The 26275-nt window shown below is 39.3% G+C and overlaps 1 protein-coding gene across 1 annotated transcript in view; it reads left to right on the forward strand.

Moving 5' to 3' along the window:
- Positions 1-26055, forward strand: part of LOC126198544 (histone-lysine N-methyltransferase ash1) — a 341958-nt gene extending 315903 nt beyond the window's left edge. Inside the window, exons 22-23 of the mRNA XM_049934952.1 lie at positions 4799-4924; positions 22498-26055. Of these exons, the coding sequence (XP_049790909.1) occupies positions 4799-4924; positions 22498-22638 (267 nt within the window). The 3' untranslated portion in view covers positions 22639-26055. The remainder of the gene's footprint in view (positions 1-4798; positions 4925-22497) is intronic.
- Positions 26056-26275: the final 220 nt, after the last annotated feature.

Genomic DNA, 26275 nt, shown 5'->3' on the forward strand with positions numbered 1-26275 from the left:
CAATTGTTCTGTACCAATTGTTATTCCAGTTGTTCCTCTCTCCTTCGTTCTTGTGATAATCATCTCACTCTTACTTATACTCGATTTCATCCCATATTCTTGTACTGTTTGTTCCCGTATGTCCAGTTGTTTTGTACTTCCTCCGCCTTATTCCCCCAAATCATCAGATCCTCTGAAAACACCATAGATTTCATCTTTCCTTCACCAATTACTTGTGCTACTGTACTCATTGTATCATCCATCGCTAGAATGAAGAGTAATGGTGAAAGTGCACCTCCCTGCCACAAGCCATTCTTCTGTTAAATCCAAGCTGATCTCTCTCCTCCCACTTTCACAAAGCTCACACTTCCATGGTACATTTCTGTTATCCTCCAAATAATCTGTTTTGCTGCTCCTTTGTTCTCCAGGGCTTTCCACACTTTGTTTCTACGTACACTATCATATGCTTTTTCAATTTCCAGGAAGGTCATTAGTAGATCTATTCCATATTTATAATGCTGTTTCTGCAGTTGTCTTACAGCAAAAATTAGATCCATTGTGGACCTTCCTGTTCTGAAGCCATGTTGCTCTTCTCTCATCCCTCCTTCTAATTTTGCCCGAATTTGTGCTTCCAAGATTTTTTCAAAAATCTGTGCACAATGACTCATCAATTTTATCCCTTGAGAGTTCTTGCACTATTTTCTATTTCCCTTCTTAAAGATCAGGACAATTATTCTCTTCTTCCAGTCTTCTGGGATCATCTTCTGTCTCCACACAATCTTCATTACTCGATGTAGCCATTGTATCCTCACCTCTCCTGCTGCTCTCACCATTTCTGCACTTAGCTCATCCAGACCTGGTGACTTCCCTCCCTTCATCTTGCCCAATGCGTGTTCCACTTCTCCCCATGTAAGGTCTTTTTCCATTTGTTGTTCCTCCTCTTTTTCTCCTCATCCCAGTCTCCATTCGGGTTCAGGAGTTCTTCAAAATACTCCTTCCGCATGTTCTTGAGTTCCTTCTTATTCTCTACATCTTGGCCACTTTTGTTCACCATTCTGGCATAATATATCGTACCGTTCTTCCTCTTACTTTTAATAATCCCATATAACGCCTTTTTTGAACTTTCACTATCTTCTGCCACCACCCTTTTTTCTTCATTCTTTCTTGCTTGATACTCTTCTCATGTCTCTACTGTTCTCTTCTGGAACCATACCCTAAAGGCTCTATTCTTCATCTGTACTATATTGTTTGTGCCACCAGAGTATTTCCTTCCATCTCTTTTTTTTTTTTTTTTTTTTTTTTTTTTTTTTTTTTTTTTTTTTTTTGTTGCTTGACCTCCCACATATTGCTTCTGCCACACTTCCCCTTCCCTTGAATCTACCCCATTCCTCTTCTACCATTTATGGTTCATCCTTTGGGATGCTTTCCTTTACTACTTGTAGGCACTGTAGCCTACTTTCTTCCTCCTTCAACTTCCATACTCTTATACGTCTTTTCTGGTTTTCTGTCTCTTTATTATCCTTAGTCCCTCTCAGGTTAATTACCAGCAAATGGTGGTTGCTATCCAAGGCCTCTGATGGTATTACCTTAATGTTGGTGATGTTCCTATTCATCTCACCATCGTACAGGAAGTAGTCAACTATCAACTTTCTCTATAAGTCTTGACTGTACTGGGTAATCTTGTGGCTCTCTCTTTTCCTGAACCAAGAGTTCCCAACCAGCAAGCCATTCCTTTGGCAGAACGCCAATAGAACCTTCCTCGTTTCGGCAGCCCCAACCCTCTGGTCCAAGCACACTTTCGCAGCCTTGTCTTTTTCTTCCAACGTGTGCATTTAAATCCCCCATTACTATTCCATTCTTCCTTCCCATCTGTTTCTGCATTTCCTCTTCAAACTTTAGCTTCTCCTCAGAACTGCAACCCACCTGTAGCGCATACACTTGTATAGCCTCTATGGTTGTCCCCTTGACTGATGTCACAATCCTTCAAATAAATGGGAATGACAGAAGAGAGGGATGAGAATTACAGTTCACATAACTGATGGGTACTGCTTATTTGCCACAAAATGACATTATATTACTACACAGAAGGAATTTAAACTTTGCAATTGCAACAGTTTCCAGTGGAAATAAACAAAGGGTATGGAGACTCCATATATTACTGCAAAGTGTGTTGGTTAAGGCAAGGGTATGCCTAGAACAAGTTTTTGATTAAAAACTCGCTATTGTTGAATTTATGAAGGAAAAAGCTGGAAACTGTTCAAGTAAGACATTGCAAGATAACTTTCTTCTGATTTGAAGGGCATGACTTTAAAAACAAAATTGTGTTGTAGAAGGGACACATTCTGGCAAAAAAAGCCAGTTCCCTAAGCTCAAGTTAAAGAAAGTAAGAGGTTTGAAGAATTCATTGTGGCCTTGCAAGAATTACAACAATAGTTTTATACAGGTTTTGAGAACACTGTCAAAAGTCACATCAGTTTCGAGACAGTTTGCCATTTCAGTTGAAAGCGCCCCTGTGTATATGCAGACTGATTGACCTCCAAGGTAATTCCAGTTTTAAAAACAAATCTTTAAAATTGTCCAGGATGTCTGCAGTGCTTTTCTCAGATAGATTTTCCAAGTCTCTGTAGTGAGATGGCAGAAGTGCTACAATATTTTGACATGAAATATTTGTGTGAAAGACTTTTTTTCAATTATGAAACTAAATAAGTCACAATTATGTGGCATTCGAAACTCTCTGAAATCATGTGCGTCGGTCCGTGTGCCGACAGTTTGTACCAGACAAAAATTATATTATGTCTTCAGCATGCCAAATATAATTAATTAATACTGAAAACTTGATTTGTTTGTGATCTGTGTTGTTGAGAAATGTGAAACCAGGTTGTATGCAGTGCAACTGTACTGCCATTTAAATGCAATGCGTTCCCTGATTTCCCCTCTTCCCCGTCCTTGCACTCAGAAAGTGCTGCATGGGAGTGAGGGAACTGTGAAGCAAGGCTGAGCGCTTTGGCAGTGGGGCCTGGGCGTGGCCTGTAAGCCGAAATCTTTACCACCCCTCCATTAGAGGGACACTTGTGAAGAGTGAAGCAACATCAAAATTTATTAATAAGTGTGATTCATTGTCATAAAGACTTGAGCCTTGCTGTGGGAAGTCTTGTATTCTCTCTGGTAGCAAACTCATTTATGGAAGACTTTGAGGAGAAGGCACTCGAGTCTGCAGAGCTTAAACCAAACTGGTGATATATAGATGATACTGTTGTAGTGTGGCCCCATAAAAGTAAAAAAGTAAAAAATAAAAAAAAATATAAAAAACACCAAAAATAAAAAAAGTTGTTATATTAACTTAAGTATGTTGTTAAATTAACTTAATTAAGTCATGTATTGGAAAATTTGACTCGTTCCACATCATTACGAAATATCGTATTCATGATCCATGGAACTAGTATTAATCTAATCTAATCTAATCTATCCATGAAAATATTCAGATTACGATGAATTTGGAGTAAGGTGGCTGTCTTTCGTTTCTTGATATCTCAATCCATTGGAAAGTGGATAGATCACTAGGGCTTTCTGTTTTACTGTAAGCCCACATGTGGATCTATATTTTCAGCTTTCTAGCTGTCACCACCCTTCACATACTGTGGGCATCCTTTGTATACAGGCACATAAGGCATGTGTTGTATCTGATAGAGACAGCCTTGCGAAGGAGTTAGAACACCTGCAGTCTGCGTTTAAAGGCAATAGATATTCTTCCCATGGAATTAAGCCAGCTTTATTGAGGAGTAAACATGACCATAAACCTCAAGGGGTGTCCCTCCAAGATGTGGGTAACGTTTCATCTAAATTAGGCATAATCCTTAAGAAACGTCATATTAAACCCAGGCCATCTATAAAAATCTGTGCTCTTCTCATCTCAGCAAAAGATGATCCACAGATTACTATATCAATGTAGCAAAGCCTACATTGGTCAGACGACATGCACAGTTCATGAAAGGTGGGTGGAACATGATCATCAGACTCACCTTCAGACTCACCTTCTCCAGCCCAGTAGTGTTGATACTCCACAGGACATTCTACGGGCTATTCTGCTATGAAAAACTTGGCCACGACAAGATCCTACTGGGATTCAGTTATTAAGGAATCTGTGGAAATATGTTTTGCAGAAGACATTATTACATGTGATGGTGCCTTTCTACTTGATAAGTCTTGGGACCTTGTGATTTCTGTGGTATCTTCAGAAAGACTAAATTTTGCATCTAATGACAAATTCAGTGACAGTGAATTTTATTATTTTGACAACTGAGTTTTAACTGTGTGGGCTACAGTTCAATAGAGGGCATACATGCAATATCACTGTTGTGTGTGCAGCTGTCTTCTGTATACAGAACAGTATCAACAAAAGGTGCTAAACTTGACAGAGGGATGTCGCACAGTAAAACCTTAAGCACATACACCACTGTACCAATTTTCAGTATAATGTCAGCGACATGCACCAGTAATCTCCATGCTGAAATCACCTTAAGATGGCTGAATGGTTGTCAGTTGAAATGTGGTGGCAAAAGGTCATTGTCATGCAGCTGCAACCTCAAAACCACATGGAATACTCAGTATGCCGGGAAAACTTCAACAATCATGTATATGCCCATTATTCATATTACCCTGCTGGTGCAATAGGAGCAGACAGTTGTTGATATTTCAGTGCTGTGAATTAAGTGAGGTTGAATAACCAACACTTAACATGTAACACTTACTTATTATTAGTTTGCACACTTCACATATCACTCTGCTTGCATACGTGTAACTGAAGCTTTTATACCATCAGCCACACGGACCTGTAGCACCAAGATCACGGGGCCGAAGCACAAGCTCAAGAGCAGCAGAGGAGGAGGCAAAGGTTCAGCAACCTTCTACACACCAAGATGAGGAGGAGGAACTGCCTCTAGCCAGAGTAAGGGATGACACTTTGGCACGAAAGGCATGTTGCTGCTTCGCTTATTTGCTTCAATGCATGTCCACTTGCCAGAGCTAATGTTAATAGTAATGCTGTTAGTGTTTATGTATATTCCTTTCTTCTTATGTTGCACCTCTTAACTCAGAAACACTAATTGTGCATTTGTTGACCATATTTGTGGCAGATATTAATGCCACAATAATTTGCTTTCTGTGTGTCCAGTACATTTGTGTGGCTAATGGTATTGATGGAAATTTTGACAGTGGATTATCATTTTCATTCAGTGTACTGTGCGTTATGTTCAAATATCTTGCATAGGGTGCTGTTTTTGCATGTATGTGTGCAGTAAAATTATTGCAGCATGTGTTTGCTTTATGTAAACAGATAAAAGGAAAATGGTCACTAACCCAGTGATTAATCTGTACATCATGGTACTATGTTATATATCACACAGTTTTCTTTATGTAGTGTTTGTCCTACCATTGTGGTTAAATATTACAACTTCCAGTATGTCCTGAATCACATTGCAGTTTCAAACAGTGGGAGATTCTGGATGAAATGACAATATAGGTTAGAATTGTTACTCACCACATAGAGGAAGCATTGAGCAGTGGACAGGCCCACTTAAAAGTAGACATTTGGATATTACTTAGCTTCCAGACAAAGTTCTTCATGAGGTGAAGAAACATATTCACACACACAAGAACTCATATACACATCTCCGAGTGCTGTGGTTCCGCTAATGAAGGATAGCTAAACAAAACCTTTAAATGTGCCTGTCCGCTACTCAGTGCCTCCTCACAGTGGTGGATAGCAATCCTACCTAATTCATATTGCATTTTGATATACTTCATAACCACAAACTGTACTGAATCTGGGACTGTCAGAAAATAATTCATTACTCACTAATTGATATTAATACAGCTCCGCAGTTACTCATAATATTGAAGTATCTTACATGTACAGTAAGTATAAAAATTGTTGTGATGTTCAAGTTTTCTTCAGTATGCTCTCTCGCCATACTAGTTGTGGTATTCACCTACTAACTAACACTTCAAGTGCCGAGATCACCATGTTACATTGTCTTCAGTGTTGGAAAGAATGTCATGCCTGTAATACTATGGGTAAGGTATTCTTTCCAACATTAAAGACAATGTAATGTTACAGGCAAGGCACTCAAAAGTGTTAAAGGAAAGTTTTCTGTGAAGATTAGAATTTCATTGTGAGAGTAGGCTTAATTTAAATTGAGAAAATGAAAAAAATTGAATTTGATGAATGGTAATTGATGCATGCAGCTTATAGAATTTGAATGTTTCCCCCTGTAGACATTATGTTAAAGCTTAAGCTCCTATACTTGCACATCTCTTTTCTAGCTAAAAAGAAAATAAAGAAATAAGGCTCAGTCAAACAGAGAGTTGGCTGCTAGTGTAACCAGGTTGCAGTGATCCAGTTGTCGAATTTCATTTGATACGAGTGAGTCAGTGCAGTGCGGTAAACTCAATTTAATTCCAAAGGTGACCAGTTGTTGCTTTTATTGGCACCCCCTTTGAGGAAGTGAAGAAAGTGAGCTATGTGATATTGAATGAAACAACAAGTTTACTGTTACCAGTCACAGTTTATTTATTTCCACAACAAGTTTCAGAGGTGTAAACTTCAATCATCAGGTGGGTTTATGTAGGTTAGTATGGCATGTATGTGTTGTTTTACAATTTTGGGGCAACCTGTGGCATGGTCTAGTACTTGGTGACTTTTACCAGACAGTGTCACAGTATGTGTTGTAAGACAGTACCATGGATTACACCAAAATCATGACACTACATATACATGGTGTATTGATCCACATAAATGTACCTGATGCTGGAGGTTTAAATGTCTGAAACATGTTGTGGAAATAAATAAATTGTGACTGATACCAGTAACTCATTTCATTAGCTAACAATAACAATCACAGAAAAGCCAAAACGAAAATAGTTCGTAGTCTTGAGAAGACCATATCTTCAGATGTTTCTGTGTGTATCATGAACAATTCATAACATCATACAAGCTCATGGAGCCGAAAATACTAAGTAACTTCAGTTTTGCATTGTTAATCGTCTAGTGAAAAGATAGTGAGAAAATAATTGGGCATCTGAGAATTTTATTAAATAATTCTCCAGAATGAAAATTTGATTGTTATAACTTCAAGTTGAACAAATATATTTCAAGGAAGACGCAATACATGAAAGTCACAGATCAAGTAAACAGAGTAAGACGTGTGTACACTTTAACAGTCAAATCATAACTGAGTCCAAGTCTAGCGGCCACTGGCTGGCTGGCCGCTTAGGTGGCGCTGTTGCTGCATGGCTGGCAGACTGCGCTGCATGTAGAGGACGCATGTAACTGCGCGGCGGCACTTTGAAAGATCGGCCAGTGACAACACTTTTGCCCCCTTTGAAGTTTTTGCACAGATCTTGATGGAGGTGGCCTGTAGATTGCTGATGTCCTTAGGTGTTGTTTGACTGGCCGTAAAGTCTCGAGGAGGAGGCTTCCCGTACGGACGGAAGTGTCCCCGATGATAACGGGTCGAGATGACAGGAGAGGTGGGGGTCGAATCTGCTGGGGCCCCGTGCACCAATCTGCCCGTTGCAGCAAGTCCGGTTGTTATAACAGGAGACATGGGCGATGTGTCCACGTCTGTAGGAGAAGGAGGCGAGTAAAGAGTTGCTCCGACAGATGATGGTCATCTTGTTCCTGCATGGGCACGTCTCCAGGTGGCGTCAGTTCTTGTGCTGGCACCGATATGATGGTGAGAGGACTGCGTTGTGAGTAATGAGAGATTCCAGTATCCCGAGCGTCAGGTAGCTCGAAGGTGGTGTAGCGGCATCCGGAAAAGGCATTGCCGGCACACGAGGCCGAAGCTGGTTTGAATTATGCACTGCAACACCCGCGTCCACCTGGATTTCATACAGGTGTTGGCCACGGTGTCGTAAGATGCGGCCAGGATTCCATTTTGGCCGCCTGCCATATCCCCGTACCCATACAAGGTCGTCGTCAGTGAACCGGCTAAGACAAGGCACCCACGGCCGTGAGGTGGAAGGCTGCAGAAGATGAAGTAGAATGCGAGGATGTCGGCCATGTAAGAGCTCAGCCGGGCTATGGTCGCCCATGGGGGTGAAACGGTAAGAAGCCAGAAATTGGAGAAGCGCATCATCAGCAGAAGAAGTCAGGCGTTTCCTCATCTGAGCCTTAAATGTGCGGACCAGTCATTCAGCCTCACTGTTTGACTGTGGGTGGAACGGAGGGGCCGTGACATGCATGACGCTGTGATGGGCACAAAAATCCGCAAAATCGGAAGAGGCAGATTGCGAACCATTATCAGTAACAAGAGTAGATGGAAGGCCTTCCAAAGAGAAAATGCGAGCTAGAGCATGGGTGGTTGCCGCGGTGATAGGCGACGTGCAACGGACAATGAAAGAAAAGCTAGAGTAGGCGTCAATAACGAGAAGCCAATAAGTACTTAAAAAAGGTCCCGTGAAGTCAGCATGAATACACTCCCAGGGCTTCTCAGGCGAAGGCCACGGTGACAAAGAGGACTTCGGGGCGGCTGCCTGTGACGCACAAGGGCCGCAGGCAGCAACCATGTGTGCGATTTCAGAGTTGATGCCGGGCCAGTGCACATGACAGCGCGCCAGAGATTTTGTGCCAGAGACACCCCAGTGCCCTTGGTGAAGGAGGCGCAAGACCGAAGCACGCAAAGACGCAGGTGAAGCATTGTTGGTGGAAAGGAGGATAACACCATCCCTAGCCATGAGGCGGTAACGCAAAGCGTAGTAGTTCTGCAATGGATCAGAACTCTTAGCAGACAGACAATCGGGCCAACCCTTCTGAATACAGCGTAAAACCCTGAGAGGGTAGGGTCAGAACCCGTAGCAGCCACCAGCTGGTCCCCGGTGATGGGGAACCTGTCCACAACCCGCTGCTCCGCAACATCCAGGTGGAAACACAAAAGTTCGTCGCTATCGAATGTCAGATCAGGACCCATGGGAAGGTGAGACAGTGCGTCAGCATTCGCATGTTGAGCCATCGGCCGGAAATGAATCTCATAATTGAAACGAGACAGTAAAGGGCCCATCGCTGGAGGCGGTGTGCAGCCTTGTTGGGAAGTGACGTCAATGGATGAAACAGGGAAACAAGTGTCTTGTGATCCGTAACAAGATGAAATTTGGATCCATAGAGAAAAACACCAAACTTGTGAAGAGCATAAATAATGGCAAAGCTTCTTTTTCAATTTGAGAATACTTTTGTTGGGCATCCATGAGCGTTTTGGAGGCATAAGCAATGGGTTGTTCAGAACCGTCAGAAAAACTGTGTGCAAGGACTGCACCGACCCCATATTGAGAGGTATCCGTGGCAAGAACAAGATGTCGGCCAGGTCGATAAGTAGCCAGGTACGGGGCCTGTTTCAGCATAGTCTTCAATTTCTGGAAAGCCGCATCGCATGACGCTGACCAGTGAAAAGGCACATTTTTATGCAACAGGCGATGCAACGGCTGAGCCACCGAAGCAGTATATGGTAAAAACTTGTGATAGTATGCTATTTTCCCCAAGAAGGCCTGCAGTTCCTTAACAGAGGAAGGGCATCGATCGCAGCGACAGTTTGCTGAAGCGGACGAATACCATCCCGAGATAGTTGAAACCCCAAGTACGTGATAGATGCCTGAAAAAATTGTGATTTCTGAAGATTACACTTAAGACCGGCAGTTTGTAAGACATGAAAGAGTGTGCGGAGATTTTGAAGATGTTCGTCAGTGATGGAGCCAGTTTCAACAATGTCGTCCTGGTAATTTATACACCCAGGGACAATGAGCAATAATTGTTCCAAGAATCGCTGAAAGAGAGCAGGGGCACTGGCAACCCCAAATGGCAATCATTGGTATTGATAGAGGCCAAAAGGCGTTTTAAGGACCAGAAACTGCCGGGAAGCAGTGTTGAGAGGAAGTTGATGATAAGCTCCTGACAGGTCAAGTTTAGAAAAATACTGGCCTCCAGCAAGTTTAGTGAACAATTCTTTAGGTCGAGGCATAGGGTAAGTGTCGATAAGGCATTGAGCATTTACAGTGGCTTTGAAATCGCCACAGAGATGAATATCACCATTTGGCTTAGCAACGATGATGAGAGGAGAGGACCACTCACTGGAAGCGACAGGAAGCAAGACCCCTGAAGCAGTGAGACGATCCAGCTCCCGTTTGACCTGATCACGAAGGGCCACAGGAATGGGCCGAGCCCCAAAAAAAACTTAGGCTGAGCTGTGGGTTGGAGCGTGATATGAGCTTCAAAGTCGTTTGCATGGCCTAACACAGGAGAAAAAAGGGACGAAAATGTCGTCAACAAGGAATCCAGTTGAGCATAAGGAATAGCATCAGAGACGATATTGACAGAATCATCTATGGAGAACTCAAAAATGTGAAAGGTATCGAAACCAAAAAGATTCTCCGCATTACTATGGTCGACCACAAATATGGGCACAGTGTGAACGACAGATTTGTAAGATACCTCAGCATCAAATTGTCCCAAGAGAGAAATCTTCTGTTTATTGTAAGTCCATAACTGCCTAGTGACAGGTGACAGGATTGGAGAACCCAACTGGAGATACGTCTGAGAATTGATGATAGTGGCAGCAGAACCAGTATCCACCTGCATGTGAACATCTCGACCAAGTATTTGGACTGTGAGGAATAACTTCCCTGAAAGGGAAGAAGTACAATTGACAGACAACACAGAATCAGAATCAGTGTCATGTTCATGAACATCATGTATGCAGTCGGATTTGCAAATGGATGACACATGACCCCCCCCCCCTTTTTTTTTTTGGTGACACACGGCCCAACGTTGTGGACAATCTTCTTGTGACTGTTTCGTAAAACACCGCAGACATGAAGGAAGTTGCTGTGGGTTTTGCTGCAGTTTCTTAGAGGTTTGTTTACGGTTAGGCCGAGGCTGCACTTGGGAGCATACTTCGGCCACGTCGGCTGGCGGGAACACGCCACATGCTTCGTCAACATCGCACAGAGGTTGTATATCCCCGACGTCGCCCCATGCCTCTATTTGCGCTCCAGCGGCGTGAGAAATTTCAAAAGACTGAGCGATGGATAGGACTTCATCTAGAGTCGGATTCGCCAACTGAAGGGCACATTGCCTAACTTCTTTGTCGGGCGCCGATCGGATAATAGCATCCCGTACCATGGAATCGGCGTAGGATTCTTTGTGAACTTCAGTAACAAATTGACACTTTCTACTGGGGCCGTGAAGTTCAGCAGCCCAAGCGCGGTAGGATTGATTCGGTTGTTTTTGACAATGATAAAAGGCAACACGAGAGGCTACCAAACAGAGACTTACATGTTTGTTCATCCGCGACATGAAATGACAAGAACTGCTGTCGAAGACATTTTTCGTAATCAGACCTGTCTTCCGCCGTCTCGTCGTAAGGAGGAAAAGTAGGTAGAGACGATGACGAGAGACGCCCTGCATTTGATGTCGTGATGAAATCACGAATCGCATTTGTGAGAAGTGTTTGCTGTTCTATGATACCTTGCAATAGTTGCTCTAAAGTAGCCATGGAAACATGTGGGTCAACGATGGAAAAGAAAAATCCAATCCTCGTCGCCAATTGTTATAACTTCAAGTTGAACAAATATATTTCAAGGAAGATGCAGTACATGAAAGTCACAGATCAAGTAAACAGAGTAAGCCGTGTATACTCTTTAACAGTCAAATCATAACTGACTCCAAGTCTAGCGGCCGCTGGCTGTCTGGCCGCTTTGATGGCACTGCTGCTGCATGGCTGGCAGACAGCGCCGCATGTAGAGGACACGCTTAACTGCGCGGCGGCGCTTTGAAAGATCGGTGAGTCACAACATTTGTTATTACTAGGCACATTGAGCTAGTCTCTGCATATAAATAATGATGATATAGAGTGACTGGCTTTTGTTTCGTGCAAGCATATTATTGCATCAGTTGAACAATATACCTGTAGTAATAATGTATCTGTAAATTTGCCGTGTCTATCATTTTGTCTTCGAACAAGCCAGTCTCCAAATAACTAGATGGATTTTCAAGGGGTTTCACTGATAACTTCAGTGTAGCATAGGACACCATATAGGCTTTATTTCATCAAAATGGGATCATGGAAAAAGATATACAAGCAAATTATAAAAAATGTTTGTATGTTCAATATCTCCTCCGAAATCAGTGGACCGATTTCAACCAAACTTGGTACATATGTTACTTACTATTTGGAAAGAATTGCTGTAGGGGTAAGAAACAACTACCTACTGGAGAGGTGGGGGTGAAAAAGAAGTGTAGACCACATGCGCAAATACCCAGATATTATTCATCCAGCATTTGACAACGATACCCCTTAGCAACTTGCAACAAACTTTACACCTAATTTCAAACCATTATGAAAATTTTTCTGGCTGGCATCCCCCACAAAATGAAAGAAAAAAGTTTATCACGTACTACATTTTCGCTGTTCATTTACTCATCAGACATGACATCTTAATTTATTACTTCTTTACTACTAACTATATTCACAATGAATTTTGCACACATTGTCACATACACCACTGAATTTATATGCAAAATTACATCATTGTACGACACATAATTCTGGATGTATGATATCATAAACTCTGAGATCAGTGGAAACTGCTGCATCATTCATGACATTTGAATTTATTATTACTAACCTGCTGAACCGATTTACATCAAATTTGGTTAGGATATAACTTGAACCTTGAGGAAGAACATTAGGCTACTTTAGCAAGTGTGTAGTACAAGATTCTTACTGATTTGAAGAATATCTTATAAATTAGGGGAAAATATTTACCCTTTGGAAAAGCTATTTACTCTTTGCCTGTTGAATTATATTTTATTTGCAAAAATGAGTTCATCAGTTGATGTTTGCTATATGATACAATTCAGAGTAATGAGTACAATGCTTGTACAGTCTTCGATGTGTTTAATCCTTACGTCCGAATTTTTCATTGCATAATGTAAGACATAGAGCTACATCACTAGCATGGTTCATAATGTACATTCCTGCTTGTGCTCCTCTGTAAGCATTGTTCAGCAGTGACGCTGTGTATGATAATGCATCGTGCATTGGGGCAGCTAAAGAGGGGGCCCAACTCATTATTTGTACAAAAATACTGTGGGATAAGATATCCCTACAACTCGTAGGGTAATTGAGATGAGATGGGGTTACAAGTAAAAATGTTTTAAAACGATCTGTTGTGAGTTTCTTCCCTGTACTTAGTTGACTTGCAATAATTTAAAGGCATGAAGTACAAACCGTCTCTTATATGTGTTGTTCAATGCATCACTCAGATCTTAAGAATGAGTGCTGCAACAAGCCAATAGCTTTGTCACCATGTTTTGGACCAAAGGTAATGTCACATGGTTAAATACATCAGATACCCTCTCTGGAGTTTCGTTGTGTAACACACCATAGAGTCAGAGTTTTGCCAGCATGAAATATATGTGACATATATGTATGCAGGCATAGCTGTGGACAGGAAGCTAGTATACATATGTATAATTTCGAGGTAAGGGAGACTACTTACAGAATAGGGAAGTAATGAGTTTTTGACAGGCACACAAAAAAGAATGAAAACTTTGCTAGCCTCTGGACAAATCCTTTAATGAGATAGAGTACAAATACAGCCGGGTGCCTCCTGCCCTGCCCCCACTCCCACCCCCTGACACACACACACACACACACACACACACTTGTGTGGCTACATTGTCCCCGCTGAACACGCACTTCAAATATATTTATGTGTATGTGTGAACCAGACTTCCAAACTTTCAGAAGTGGTAGTATGGACCAAAAGAAGGGAAAAAATGTAGTAAATGTGGGCACTGAAATGGACACCTTAAAAGCTACAAGCACCTGTTCAATTTAGGTAATGTGAAGCACACCTTTTCTACTGCAAGCTCTTTGCTTTTTATATTTTGAAACGAGATAGTATGGACCAAAACAAGAAAAAAAGTCCAGTAAACATGGGCTTAAAATGCATACCTTAAGAGCTATCAGCACGTGTTCAGTAGAAGAGCTCTCACAGTAGTGAAGATGAAAAAATTGTCATAAAAAACTGAATGGTTAATTGATTTGGTGCATGCTAACAAAATTTTTGTGCAATCTACACCATATCATATATAAAAATGTTTAAAAAAAAAGACAGCAGTGTAGAAGTCTCAATCAAACAGGTTAATTTATTCAAGTTTCAAGCCATTTATCTTCACCCTCAGAAAATCTTTTATACTGCAAAAGAAAGTTAAAATATCTATTGCTTGGTGCAGGCGGTACTCTAAAACAATATGTCGTCCTAAATTTGAGTTTTCTTCTTCTTCTTCTTCTTCTTCTTCTTCTTTTGTCTCTCTAGGGTTAGGCCAAGAGCCTGTTCTAATCTCACCATCTCTTCCTTGGTCTTTCCATATTTCTCTTGCACCATGGTTTATAACCCATTGTTAATTTAGGAAGGATTTATGGCAGCCTATGAAGTATAAGTTCTCCCCCCTCTTCTATATATTGTATTGCCTTTTGTGTAATTGGTTGCATCCATAATTCTTCCCTTATTACTTCATTTCTAATTTTGTCTCCCTTAGTGCCGCATTTCACAAATGTTAGAAATTTCGAATCTGATGCTTCTAGTTGCCATAAATCTTTATTTATCGACATCCAGCTTTTTGCCCCATGTAGTAAAGTGAGAACTGCCATGAATATATAAAATTTCAGTTACATTTATTCTCTTGTTTTTCACATAAGTGTTCTCCTTATTGTGCTACATAAAGTATTAGTTTTTTTTCTATATACTCCATACCTTTGTCATATTGTATGTCACATCCTAAATATTTTAAATGGGCTACCTGTTCTATTGGCTTATTATTGAGGACTATTATTGTTCATATTGGATGAATATCTAAAAAGCCATGGTTTTATTTTATTTGTAGATATTCAAGTAAAGACCATATTAAGGATAATTTCGTAACAGTTGGTTTTGTACTAGCAGTGATGTACCTTTCCAGATTCCTTCCACTTGTTAAGCTTGGAGTTCCACCTCATTTCACACTAAGTTGCAATGTCTGCATTTTTATTGGCAGTTTCCCAACTACTGAATCACACAGTAAAACAATTTTACTTTCAACCTGTGAATTTCTTTTTTGTAACTATGCCTGTAGTGAATTGATAATGAGATGTGTGTCACAAGATGAAGAACATGAGTATGTACAAAAATCCAAATAGGCTGGGATTGATGACCTTGCCGTTTGGTTCCATAACCCCTCTCAATTAATCAGTCAATCAATCCAAATAGGCCACAGAGAGCATTAACCACATCATTGTATTTGAGACAGGCAGATTGTGTTGCTCAGCTTTAAAATGAAAGGCAAAATAGTTTTCACAGTGCCTGAAAAAATTTGTTTGTTGTGAGTTTTCCATTCATCCTCTCATTCATATGCATTTCAGTGCAGCTTCATTAATTTAAAACAAATTTGTGTGCATAATATGGTACTGTGAGTAGAACATTCCAACACTGTTAACGTCATTACTGTAGCTTGTTTGTGTAAAGATTGTTATTTTTATGGTAAATGCTAATGTTCTGCTGTTGTGCTTATCTGCTGTAAATTTTGCTTTGTGTTATTTCAGTGGCTGCATTACACAGCTTAAAAGTGTTTTTAAACATACTACATAACATAACATTATACTATTATCTTTATACTACTCATTTATTTAACATATATTTTAAAAGCACAATTATTTCAAAATACACAATTTATTGTTCTGTGTTCAGAGGATATATTTGTGTGGCACATATCTTTCCCACACTCTTGTCCAAAACAGATTGTGATTTAAAAACAGCAACCAGCCACAAGTAAGGCAATGTTTAAATGTAAACAAACTTCATATATGTGACTGGTTGCTGTATTCAGGTTACAATACATATGAAAATATCTTTATGCAGATGCATCTAGTGGCCCCATTATTTCATTTATTTCAATCTAGTGTTTTAGGAATACATTTGTATTTATTTGTGATAAGCTCTTCCTCCACTATCACAGTTTCCACAATTATTCAAATGATGATTACCACTAATAGATTCTTGAATTAGGTAAAGCTAGGCAGTTGTGAATATTAATATTCCTTATTAGAGATAAAATAAAAGCAGTTATCCTCTCCCATTTTATATTTGGCCAATAACTCAGATACTGGTAACAAATGTTTCTCTCCCACACAACTAACTGCAAAAGTTTGTGTGGGAGGGGGAGGAGAGGGGATAATTAATCAAATTAAAAGAACCAGAGGTTTTTCCACCCAGCAGAAGAGAGGAAGGGTTTGAAAGCTACTATAACACTATTAAAAAGTTAATTAGAAGCATTTCTGGGCTTCACATCAAGGGGAACATGATTTGTAGCTCTTTCTCTCTCTTGCTTGGTAGAGAAAACTCATGATTTCTGATTTTTCCTGTCTGCTATTGCCTGGTAGATACAAGGTTTTTTTTTTAATTCTCATTCCATTGTGTGTTTATTGTAGTGATTGTTTTGTTTAAACATTCATGGAAAACTGAATTAGAGGCAGCATGTAACACGTGCTTCCTACCTGATGTCAGTGGCAAATGTCCTGGCATGGAGTGCACAACAAGTTAAGATACCCTGATCCACAAGTAGTCAATTGCTGCCCCCAGTTTTCAACTGGGTCTAGGATGTGCACATCTCACTTGGTTGTGTCCCAGGTGTTCTATGTGGGATTGAGGTGGGTCACTCAGGAAAGCCACACAGGCAGCCCCAAGCCGTTCTGAAACATTTGGTGAGAATGGGGTGGTGCAAGACAGAATGGAATGGTGCATTATCTTACTGAAAGTCTAAGTCATTTATGGGGTGCTGTAAACAACCAAAGTATGCAAATGATCAGTTTGTAGGTTGCTGTATTTAGTGTTCTATCTATCTACATGTATTGAGAACACTGACACATACACCTGAACTTTATTAGACCTCTTCATATTAAGAGGAACTCGCATATTATACTGCACTCAGTGCTACATGATACACAGCAGACATGACACACACACACATATCGCAGAGAACATGACAAGGCAAGGTGAATTCACTGGCATACAAAGACATACAAAAGATCATGGCTCTTAGAGACCACAGACATTGTTTGAATTGTTTGATTAAACTCAGAACCCCCACTCCAAAACATGCAGATGGCAGTCTTAAAAGTACCTAGACCCATACAATCAAGGTATTCACAATGTCTCCCTTTTCTTAATACTTTTGTCATTATATCTGCTGGCATATCATTTTTCTGTAAGTCAAATGTTTTTACAACTTTGTTGGATACTACTTCCCATATAAAATGATGCTGAATATCAACAGACAAATTTTATGCACTCTGGTTACCATTAAACAAAGTTACACAATTGTTACAGTTTATCGGTCCATAAAATACTCTTCTTGAATAAATGGCCTCTTGACAAAACTCAGAAAGAGCCATATACTCAGGCCATGTGCTAGAAAGAGCAACAGTTTCCTGTTTAGTGCTCTGCCATAGAACTGCAGAGACACACAGTTTAAAAATAAAACTATTGTATGATTTCCTGTTGAGGGAACAATTTGCATATCTGCATCTACAAAACCACATATTCTAAATGCCCTTTTGTAAACTTGAAGACAATAAATCTTAGTTTCTTTAAAATAGCTCAAAATTCTCTTAACCCATTTCTAGTTAATGTCAGAATACTGGCTTAAATAGCTTACACCGAAAGAAACATCTGGTCTTGTAAGTACAGACAAATACATGTAGCTACCTTTTCAGACTTGATAAGCAACATCATAAACCTTGTTTTCTTTTTCACTTAGAAAATCAAGTTTAGTTTAAGTAAAAGTGTTTACAGTTTTACAGTCTGAACCTTTCCAGCAGCTAATGAGCATGATCTTGACTTAAACGTGTACACTCCTTTTAATTTTATTGTATTTGATTTCCATCCCCAAACAGTTTTTAGCCATTTCTAACTCTTTTACTTTGAATTCCAAACTTAGCTTATTTTTCAAGAATTCAGTCTCACATGTGTAATTTAAAAACAAATACATGTAGAAATCATCATCATTTAAAGCTGTCGTAGTACCTAAGCCCTTCTCCTTATTAAAAACAAGCAGTGTCCTAGTCTAGACCATTTGTAGTGTCACTTTTTGACAGAATTTACCCGTGGTGTTAGATAATCCATATTCGTGATAATTGATATACGAGGGCCGTTCAGAAAGTAACCTCGGGTTGATTTAAAAAAATACACCAAGTTAAATAAAAATATTTTAATATATACATCTTACAACTACATCTTTGCACTATTTTTCTACATAGTCTCCATAGCGATTGAGGCACTTATCATATCTCTTCACAAGCTTTGAAATTCCTTCTGCATAAAAATCACCCGCTTGTGCCTGGAGCCAGCCTGTGACCGCATCTTTGAGCTCTTCGTCGTCATCAAACCGCTGTGACCCGAGCCATTTCTTCAAATGCATGAAGAGGTGATAATCACTTGGCGCCAGGTCTGGGCTGTAAGGTGGATGGTTGATAACGTCCCACTTGAAGGACTCAAGAAGGGCCGTTGTTCTGCGAGCAGAGTGAGGACGGGCGTTATCGTGCAAAAAAACGATACCGGAAGTCAGCATACCACGGCGTTTGTTCTGTATAGCCCGTCGTAACTTTTTTTATTGTTTCACAGTACACGTCTTGATTAATGGTCGTACCACGTTCCATGAATTCAACCAACAACACCCCTTTGGCATCCCAAAACACCGTTGCCATCAGTTTTCTGGCAGAAAAATCTTGCGAGGCTTTTCTTGGTTTGGTAGGCGAATTTGAATGTGCCCACATCTTTGATTGTTCTTTTGTCTCAGGGTTCACGTACTTAATCCAGGTTTCGTCACCGGTCACAATTCTGTTTAACAATGGTTCTCCTTCGTCCTCATAACGTGACAGAAAGTCTAATGCAGAGGCCATTCTTTGAGTTTTGTGGTGGTCGGTAAGAATTTTGGGCACCCATCGTGCACAGAACTTACGGTAACCCAATCTTGCTGTCACTATCTCGTACAAGAGAGTCTTAGAAATCTGTGGAAAACCAGTAGACAACTCCGACATTGAGAAACGTCGATTTTCACGAACTTTTGCATCAACTGTCTGAACGAGTTCGTCAGTCACCAATGATGGTCTACCACTCCTCTCTTCATCATGAATGTTTTCTCGTCCACTTTTAAATAAACGTACCCATTCACGGACAACTCCTTCACTCATAACTCTTGGTCCGTACACGGCACAAAGCTCACGATGAATAGCTGCTGCAGAATATCCTTTGGCTGTAAAAAACCTTATGACAGCACGCACTTCACATTTGGCGGGGTTTTCTATTGCAGCACACATTTCAAACTGCCACAAAAACTAAACTAGCGCAGGTACGACGTTCACTCGACCACGGCTTGATGCCGACTGACCTGTTGAGTGCGTGAACGCACAGATGGCGTCGCTACTCCCCCCACAACCCGCACTGTGACCAATCGGAGGTTACTTTCTGAACCGCCCTCGTACATAGGTTGTTTTAGACCGAAGAAAACAATGTTTTTTCAAGCCTGCCACATATTTATGCACTGCAGCTTTCTTCTTTCAAAATTCATTCTGTAACTCTTTATGTGTCATAAATTGGCAACATTATATGGAGGTATTAAATTTTTTTGTGTAGTGATACAAAATATCAATTTATCTGTAAATTCTGGAGTTGAGCAACCCTTTTGATATGGAAAGACTTAAGAATTAATTGTCAAACATGTTAAAATTGTTAGTGCATATAATAATAATAATAATAATAATAATAATAATGTGGGATTCAAATGGGAGGGGTTTAAGGGTTTTCCTCCTGACAAGACTGGTGATGCACCAGAGAAGCTGAATATTGGAGAATAATTATGTGTGTGCACAAAGCAACAGTGTTCATGGAAAAAACATGAGTTTGATGGCTCTATTATATTGTTCTTTGGATTGTTCAGTATTAGAGTTTGTAACTGTGAGAAAAATAATTAGTTCTACATGAAAATCGGAACTCTTTTTCCTACAAATTTTGGGGGCACTGTCCAAAAGCAACTGAATGAGTGGCGACACAGTCTCGCTGCCTAATCTATGTGTGTTCCAGCAAATTTTTCTGTGTGGAGTTTTGCCTGCAATGTCACAGTGATGTGTAATTACATTGGTTTTGGGCCTATGATGAAGATATGCATTTTAATGACATTTTTCGGTAACTAATAAAAGTGAAGAAGTGAGTAATATGATACAGGAAAGACCTGGTCCTGACTGGAAAACAAATAATGCAATGAGTAAAGTTAACTGTTCTTCATACAGTTGAGACATTGAGTGGTCATAGCCACATAAACGAGATTAAAAACATACCTAATCTTTCATGCTGTCCTCCTCCACATCAATCTTTCAGAACATGCACACACAGGCATGGGTACATTGTCCTGATGACTATGTTGCCTCAGTGCTGCTGCCTGACTTGGGTGAGGTATTTTGTTGGATGGCTGACAGCTGAAAGGAAAAGGTGGAAAGGCAACAAGTGAGTGAGGCAGCAGTGAGGCAGGTAGATATGGTTGTATGTAGCATATGATAAAAGTGGAGACAGCAGAGAGGAAAGTGAGAGTCTAGATTAATGAAGTGTGATGTGTGGGTACAAGGGTAGGTTAGGTTGAAAGACAGGGTCTAGTCTAGTGGAGATTGAAGCTAGGAGGATTGTGGAATTGAAGCATGATTTCTTAGCACATTTCCCATCTTGGTAATTGAGAGAAGACGGAAGCAGAGGGCTTAGATGACATGGGCTGTGAAGCAGCTATTGAAGTCAACATGTGCTTTGTAGCACTTTCTGTCACGGGGTGATGAACTCTCCTCATCTCCCTATGGTCTCTCTTTTATTCTCTTCTATTCCCCCCCTCCGCAGTACCCTACCTAAGCCACATTCCTGTGCTGTTCCCTTCCAGCCTCTTCCTTTCACCCTTCAAGCACCCTTCTCTCTATTATTCCTTGTTCCTTTCCCATCTCTGTTCTCCTCTCACCCAATCCACCTGACACAGCCTCATACTCCAGTCAGATTACAATGTTGGGACAGTGGTAGTTGTGGTGTAGGTAAGGATATTGTCTGAAATTCAGCAGTGTCCTCAGTCTTGTTATTTGCCTGTTGAGCACTGAATGCGTCAGCTATATGGTGAGTAGTTGTCTTCAAATAAATAAATAGTTGGAAAGGAAAGTTGCCCCCAACTGTCCTCAAGACAAAGAAATTAGTAAAAGATTGGTGGTGTAGTGATAAAAAATGGAAGTCTGAAACGGTTAAGCAGGCAGGAAATAAGTGGAAGTTGAGGGACTCAAAGGAAATAGTGACAAAAATTGAACCACACAAAAGTACATTTTGGGCTTGTGAGCATATTTCAGTTCCAAAGCTCTCTGCATTTACTGAACAGATGCTCACAATGATCTTCAGTATAACTCAAATGACCCTGAACCATTCCCATTAATGTTTATGGCATAGTTTAAGCGAAGTTAAGGACATTTATCAATTTAGACTGTACTGTGAGAAGTGACTTTGGATCCTGTCTTTCTTCAACATTGTACGACAGATTGGAAATGCTTATGGGCTTTTGTAAAGACTTTATGGTACACAGATGACAGGAAATAACAAACAAATCTGTGCATTACCACTCAAATGTGTATCACAACACGTGTAACTTTGGAGAGGTCAGACTTTGGAAATAATAATGTTTGCACCTGGGTCAGTGGCCAGGTGCAAGTCTTAGACACCACTTCAACAGCTTTGGTGTCCCTGATCTACCCCAGTTATCCAGCCGAGGGAATGGGACCTACAGCTTAACTTGAAATCTGAACCTCGTGTCATTCCTAGTGACTCCTCACATTTTTGAGGGGTAAAGATGAGATTGAACGCAGACCGAAAATTCCGTGGTCCTAGTGGGATGCAGTCCCGCAACCTTGAGATTTCCAAGCATGTACTTTACCACTAGACTGACATGGCTGAAACCTCAGAAATGAATGTTATGGAAGTGAAGGGGATTTGGGTGATCTCTTGTAGGATTCAGAGATAAGAGATTCACAGAAGAAAACCATTAGTGCTAACCTATCTCAGTTGAGACACACTCAAATGAATGTAATGTTTCTGTGTTCATGGTGTAACATAAAAAATTTAACAATGTTTTATCAGGACTGTAACCTAGAAATGTATAAATTGTGTTATTTTTTTTCTCTACTATTGCTGCTATGTTTCCATCACATTTCAAAATCATTTGTAATTATTTTTACTTGTAATATTACATAAAATTATAAAAAAAAATATTTTTGTATATGAGAGAGGGGAGGGGGGAGAGAGAGAGACAGATATCATGTTGTTCTGGTGATACTTATTGTGACTCAGAATTGAGATTTATCATTACATTTCTCATAGTGCAAACTTTTGTTTAAGTGATTCTCTTTGTTTTATTTGCAGAGAGCAAGCCAGAGACAGCGTCTGAATCTCATACTACTTCGCCTCTTAGCAAGATTGCCCAGTAAACAGCCTCTAGATCTCTCTTACCTTCTGGAACCAGGTCGGAGACATCGCAAAAAGCCAACTATATTGAATCCTTGAGAATGGCTCCTGTAGTGGGGGTTGGGAAAATGAGGTTTGTGGTTATAAGCCAGCTCCACGGGTTGACATTTCTCAGGCAGTACTTATTTCATATGTTTAATTTTTTGTCAAAGTGTGCTACCAAATTTCCATCATTCAAAACATATTTTTGTTTTGACTAAAGAAAGATACCAGTCAGACCTGTAAAGTGTATGTTAAGTTGTGATGTGCTTTGATTTAATCTGTGATTAATTTGGTTTTATTTATTTATTTATTTATTTTACAAAGTTAGGTTTGAAAATGCCTTGGAGTTTGGCATATGCTAGATTGTAAAATGGTATAACATATGATGATACTTCGTGTTAGCTTGTACCTTTTGGTGTGGAAGCCACTCATGATGTAAAAACATCAGAGTTGCTAGAAATGATATGAGGCAATGTTTGTTGTGCATATGGAGTGCTCTTTGTGGTAAGAGTGTCCCAACCCCCGCCCCCAGATGGTGCAAATGATGCAAATTATGTCACAGCAAGTGACATGCCGTTTAGTTTAGTTTCTGCCACCATAATGAGCTTCTTAATAGCCCCTTGACTCATTAGTTTGTTTCTTACATGTACATTTAGAATTTGTTTGTGGTGTGTTTTTTTTTGGTGTGTGTGTGTGTGTGTGTGTGTGTGTGTGTGTGTGTGTGTGTGTGTGCGGGCGGGCGCGTGCGTACATACTATGCATGCACGTGTGCATGCACATGTGCGTGCACACATGAATTGCTACATATGCGTCTTGCATTTGTAGCCTGATATGAAATACCAATTAATGAATAAGCATCATTTGACCATCCATCTGAGGGTTTGTTACATGAATAAGCTAAAATCCTGAAGTAGACCTTCTCAATTTGTGACTTGTGAGTTTTTTTGCACTTACATAGCTGCAGAATTCTCTTGCAGCTATCAGTGGGTATATTTTCTGTGATGGCCTTGGTGACTTACTTTACAGTTTTGAGTGTGTCTGGACAGTTAATTGCCCACTGTACAATGGAATGGAATATGCAGACAGCACTTATCTTGACATATAACTGGTATATAGTATCCAAGGAGATTTATAGAGCCAAAAATCAGTATATGTTTACTTGAGATTGTGATGGAGAATGAAAGAATATGTGAATATGTACTATATTTGTTATGGCAGGCAGAAAAGAACACATATCTCACATTATGAACTAATTGAGTTCCTTACAGACCACTGAAACTTATCAGAGTACTCTCATTTTACCTATATTAATGAATACTTGTTTACGTTGTACATTAGGAGTAACATGCAAGTACTCATTTGACTTTCATTAGAATTTTTTGTGAAGTGCCATATTGGCACTGTAATTCTTAACTGCACTATCTTCAGCTGTAAGCTGTTTTATGTATAAGTTGTAACATTCTACATTTATTGATATTTTATTTGGACAGTCCGGTGGCTATTGTCGTACAGAGATGTGTGTTGTGATTTTACAGTTTGTAAATAAATGGGGGAATATGTATTTGGGTGTGAGTGTGCATGTATGTGTGTGAGTGAGATAGAGAGAGACAGATTAATGTTTGCAGAATAGATGAACTTTTATGAACTAATATTATTAGCCATTAAGAAAACAAAAAGTACAAAATGGATGCTAAATCTGTACTGGTTTCTGTTATATGGGTGTGGACAGAGAAAATAAGATTGCAACGCTCGGTCGATTTAAGGGATGTTAATTTTTGTTTTAGGTCTAAGGAATAATTCATATGGTAAAAAAAAAGAAAGTCTATTTTTATGCTAGTCAGAAATGAAAAAGTGGAAACTATTTTTCTGCATGCCAAGTTTGTTATTTGTCCATTTGAATGTGTGTTAGGAAAAGTGGCTTAGCCAAATGTAATTTTTTTATATTGTTGAAATCTCCAGTGCAGCATTTAATATATTCGATGTATTGATGCATATAATAATGTTTACAGCCAATGTAAATGTGTGATTGTACAGTATGAAATACTGACGTATCGTAATTGTAATTTATTTTGTACATTTGCCCATGAGAGTATTGAATACTCAAGTATTAGCATATTGAAATAGTTAAGTTAATGTGTAAATATTCAAGTTCAGTAACTGCAGTACTTTTAAAGAGGGGAAACAATCATTGTCATCAGTGAATTCCAGTGAATAATGTGTTAAAAAGAGAAATCTATGTCTTTCTTTGATGAGCAATATGTTCTGACATTGTACCTTGCCCATTACATGTAAGATATCACTTCCATTTGCTTTTGCGCAGCTCCAATGTATTTTGTAATTTCATAAATTTCAGTTTTATTTGTTTCTGAAAAAAAATAGTAGATGCTTAAGAAACAATTTGCGCCTTATTACTTCTGTAGCAGCAGTACATTACATGAATTTTCCAATTTAAGTGATTACAGAGTTGTATTTTAAAGTAGTAATAATAACAGCTACAGTGTTGGAAGTGTCATTGGCTGCTATTATTTTCTTAACACAGTAGAATCTCAAAGCAACAAATCTATCTAAACGTGTTATACAGTTAAAGTAATTCCCTAGTAAGCATGGCTGTAGATAATGTATAGACGCTTACTGCCTTGTGTTGTTTACCTACCATGCAGTTACTTAAGCCAGTATAATGGTAAAACATCTGAAAATAATATTTAATGTTGGACTTGCATGTAACTCTATCAGTAGGTATAAGACATTTTCTTTAAGAAATGTGATATGTATGTTGATGAAATTGTTTGTTGTGATGAGATTTTACTGTATACCTTTCCACCTAACTCCTTTGCTATTAGGTATATGGGAGGCTTAACCTGTTATGCAGGTGAAATTGCTGAAGCGTGCAAAAATTGAAGTATGAAGTCCTAAATAATTAATGGCTTTGGAAGGAATATTTTATATGGTGCGACACAATGGTGAAATCAGTTTATTCATATAGTAGTCTTTTGATATGTGATTTTTTTTTATTTACATTTATAAAAATGCAGAATTTATTAATATTAAATGGTCTTAACCACACTCTGTAATTCTGTAATCATAAAACATGTCATTTATTTATTTATTATACTTTAGACACTGCGTATTTATTTACTAAAACTGTTTTATTTATATCTACAAGCTTGAAGTGCATCTTCGTTCTCTTTTTACTATCTCAACCTGTAGAACAATAGCAAAAGTATGTCATCTCACACCACTGCAATTAGAATATGAACAGAGAATAAAATATTAATATAACTTTTTGGTATTTGATGTAATGCAATGTAGTTAGTACACCCCAAAACTATGTTTGAACCTAACGCTGAACCAAGATTTATGTGAAACTACTTATAAATGGATGTTTAGCAAGAGGTCAGTCAGTTTTCATACGTTAAATTATCTCCAAATGATGTTTGTTAGAACACTGTAATTTCAGCCGATAGAAAATGTAGTGAGAAAAGAGTGATTCTTGATACATCAGTTTTGGATGGTAATTCATTTAGGTAAAAAAAGTTTAAGAGAAGAAAATGATGGGGTATTTTAAATAAAAAGAAAAACAACAATATTGTGTTTGTTGTCATCTTCTGAAGAACACAAGTTTGCAATCTGAGCTACAGTCTTCCGGATATTGTTTATGTACCTATTTGCTACTTATAAATTGAGTAAGAAGACT

The sequence above is a fragment of the Schistocerca nitens genome, chromosome 8 (genome assembly GCF_023898315.1).
Source record: "Schistocerca nitens isolate TAMUIC-IGC-003100 chromosome 8, iqSchNite1.1, whole genome shotgun sequence".
Classification (NCBI taxonomy): domain Eukaryota; kingdom Metazoa; phylum Arthropoda; class Insecta; order Orthoptera; family Acrididae; genus Schistocerca; species Schistocerca nitens.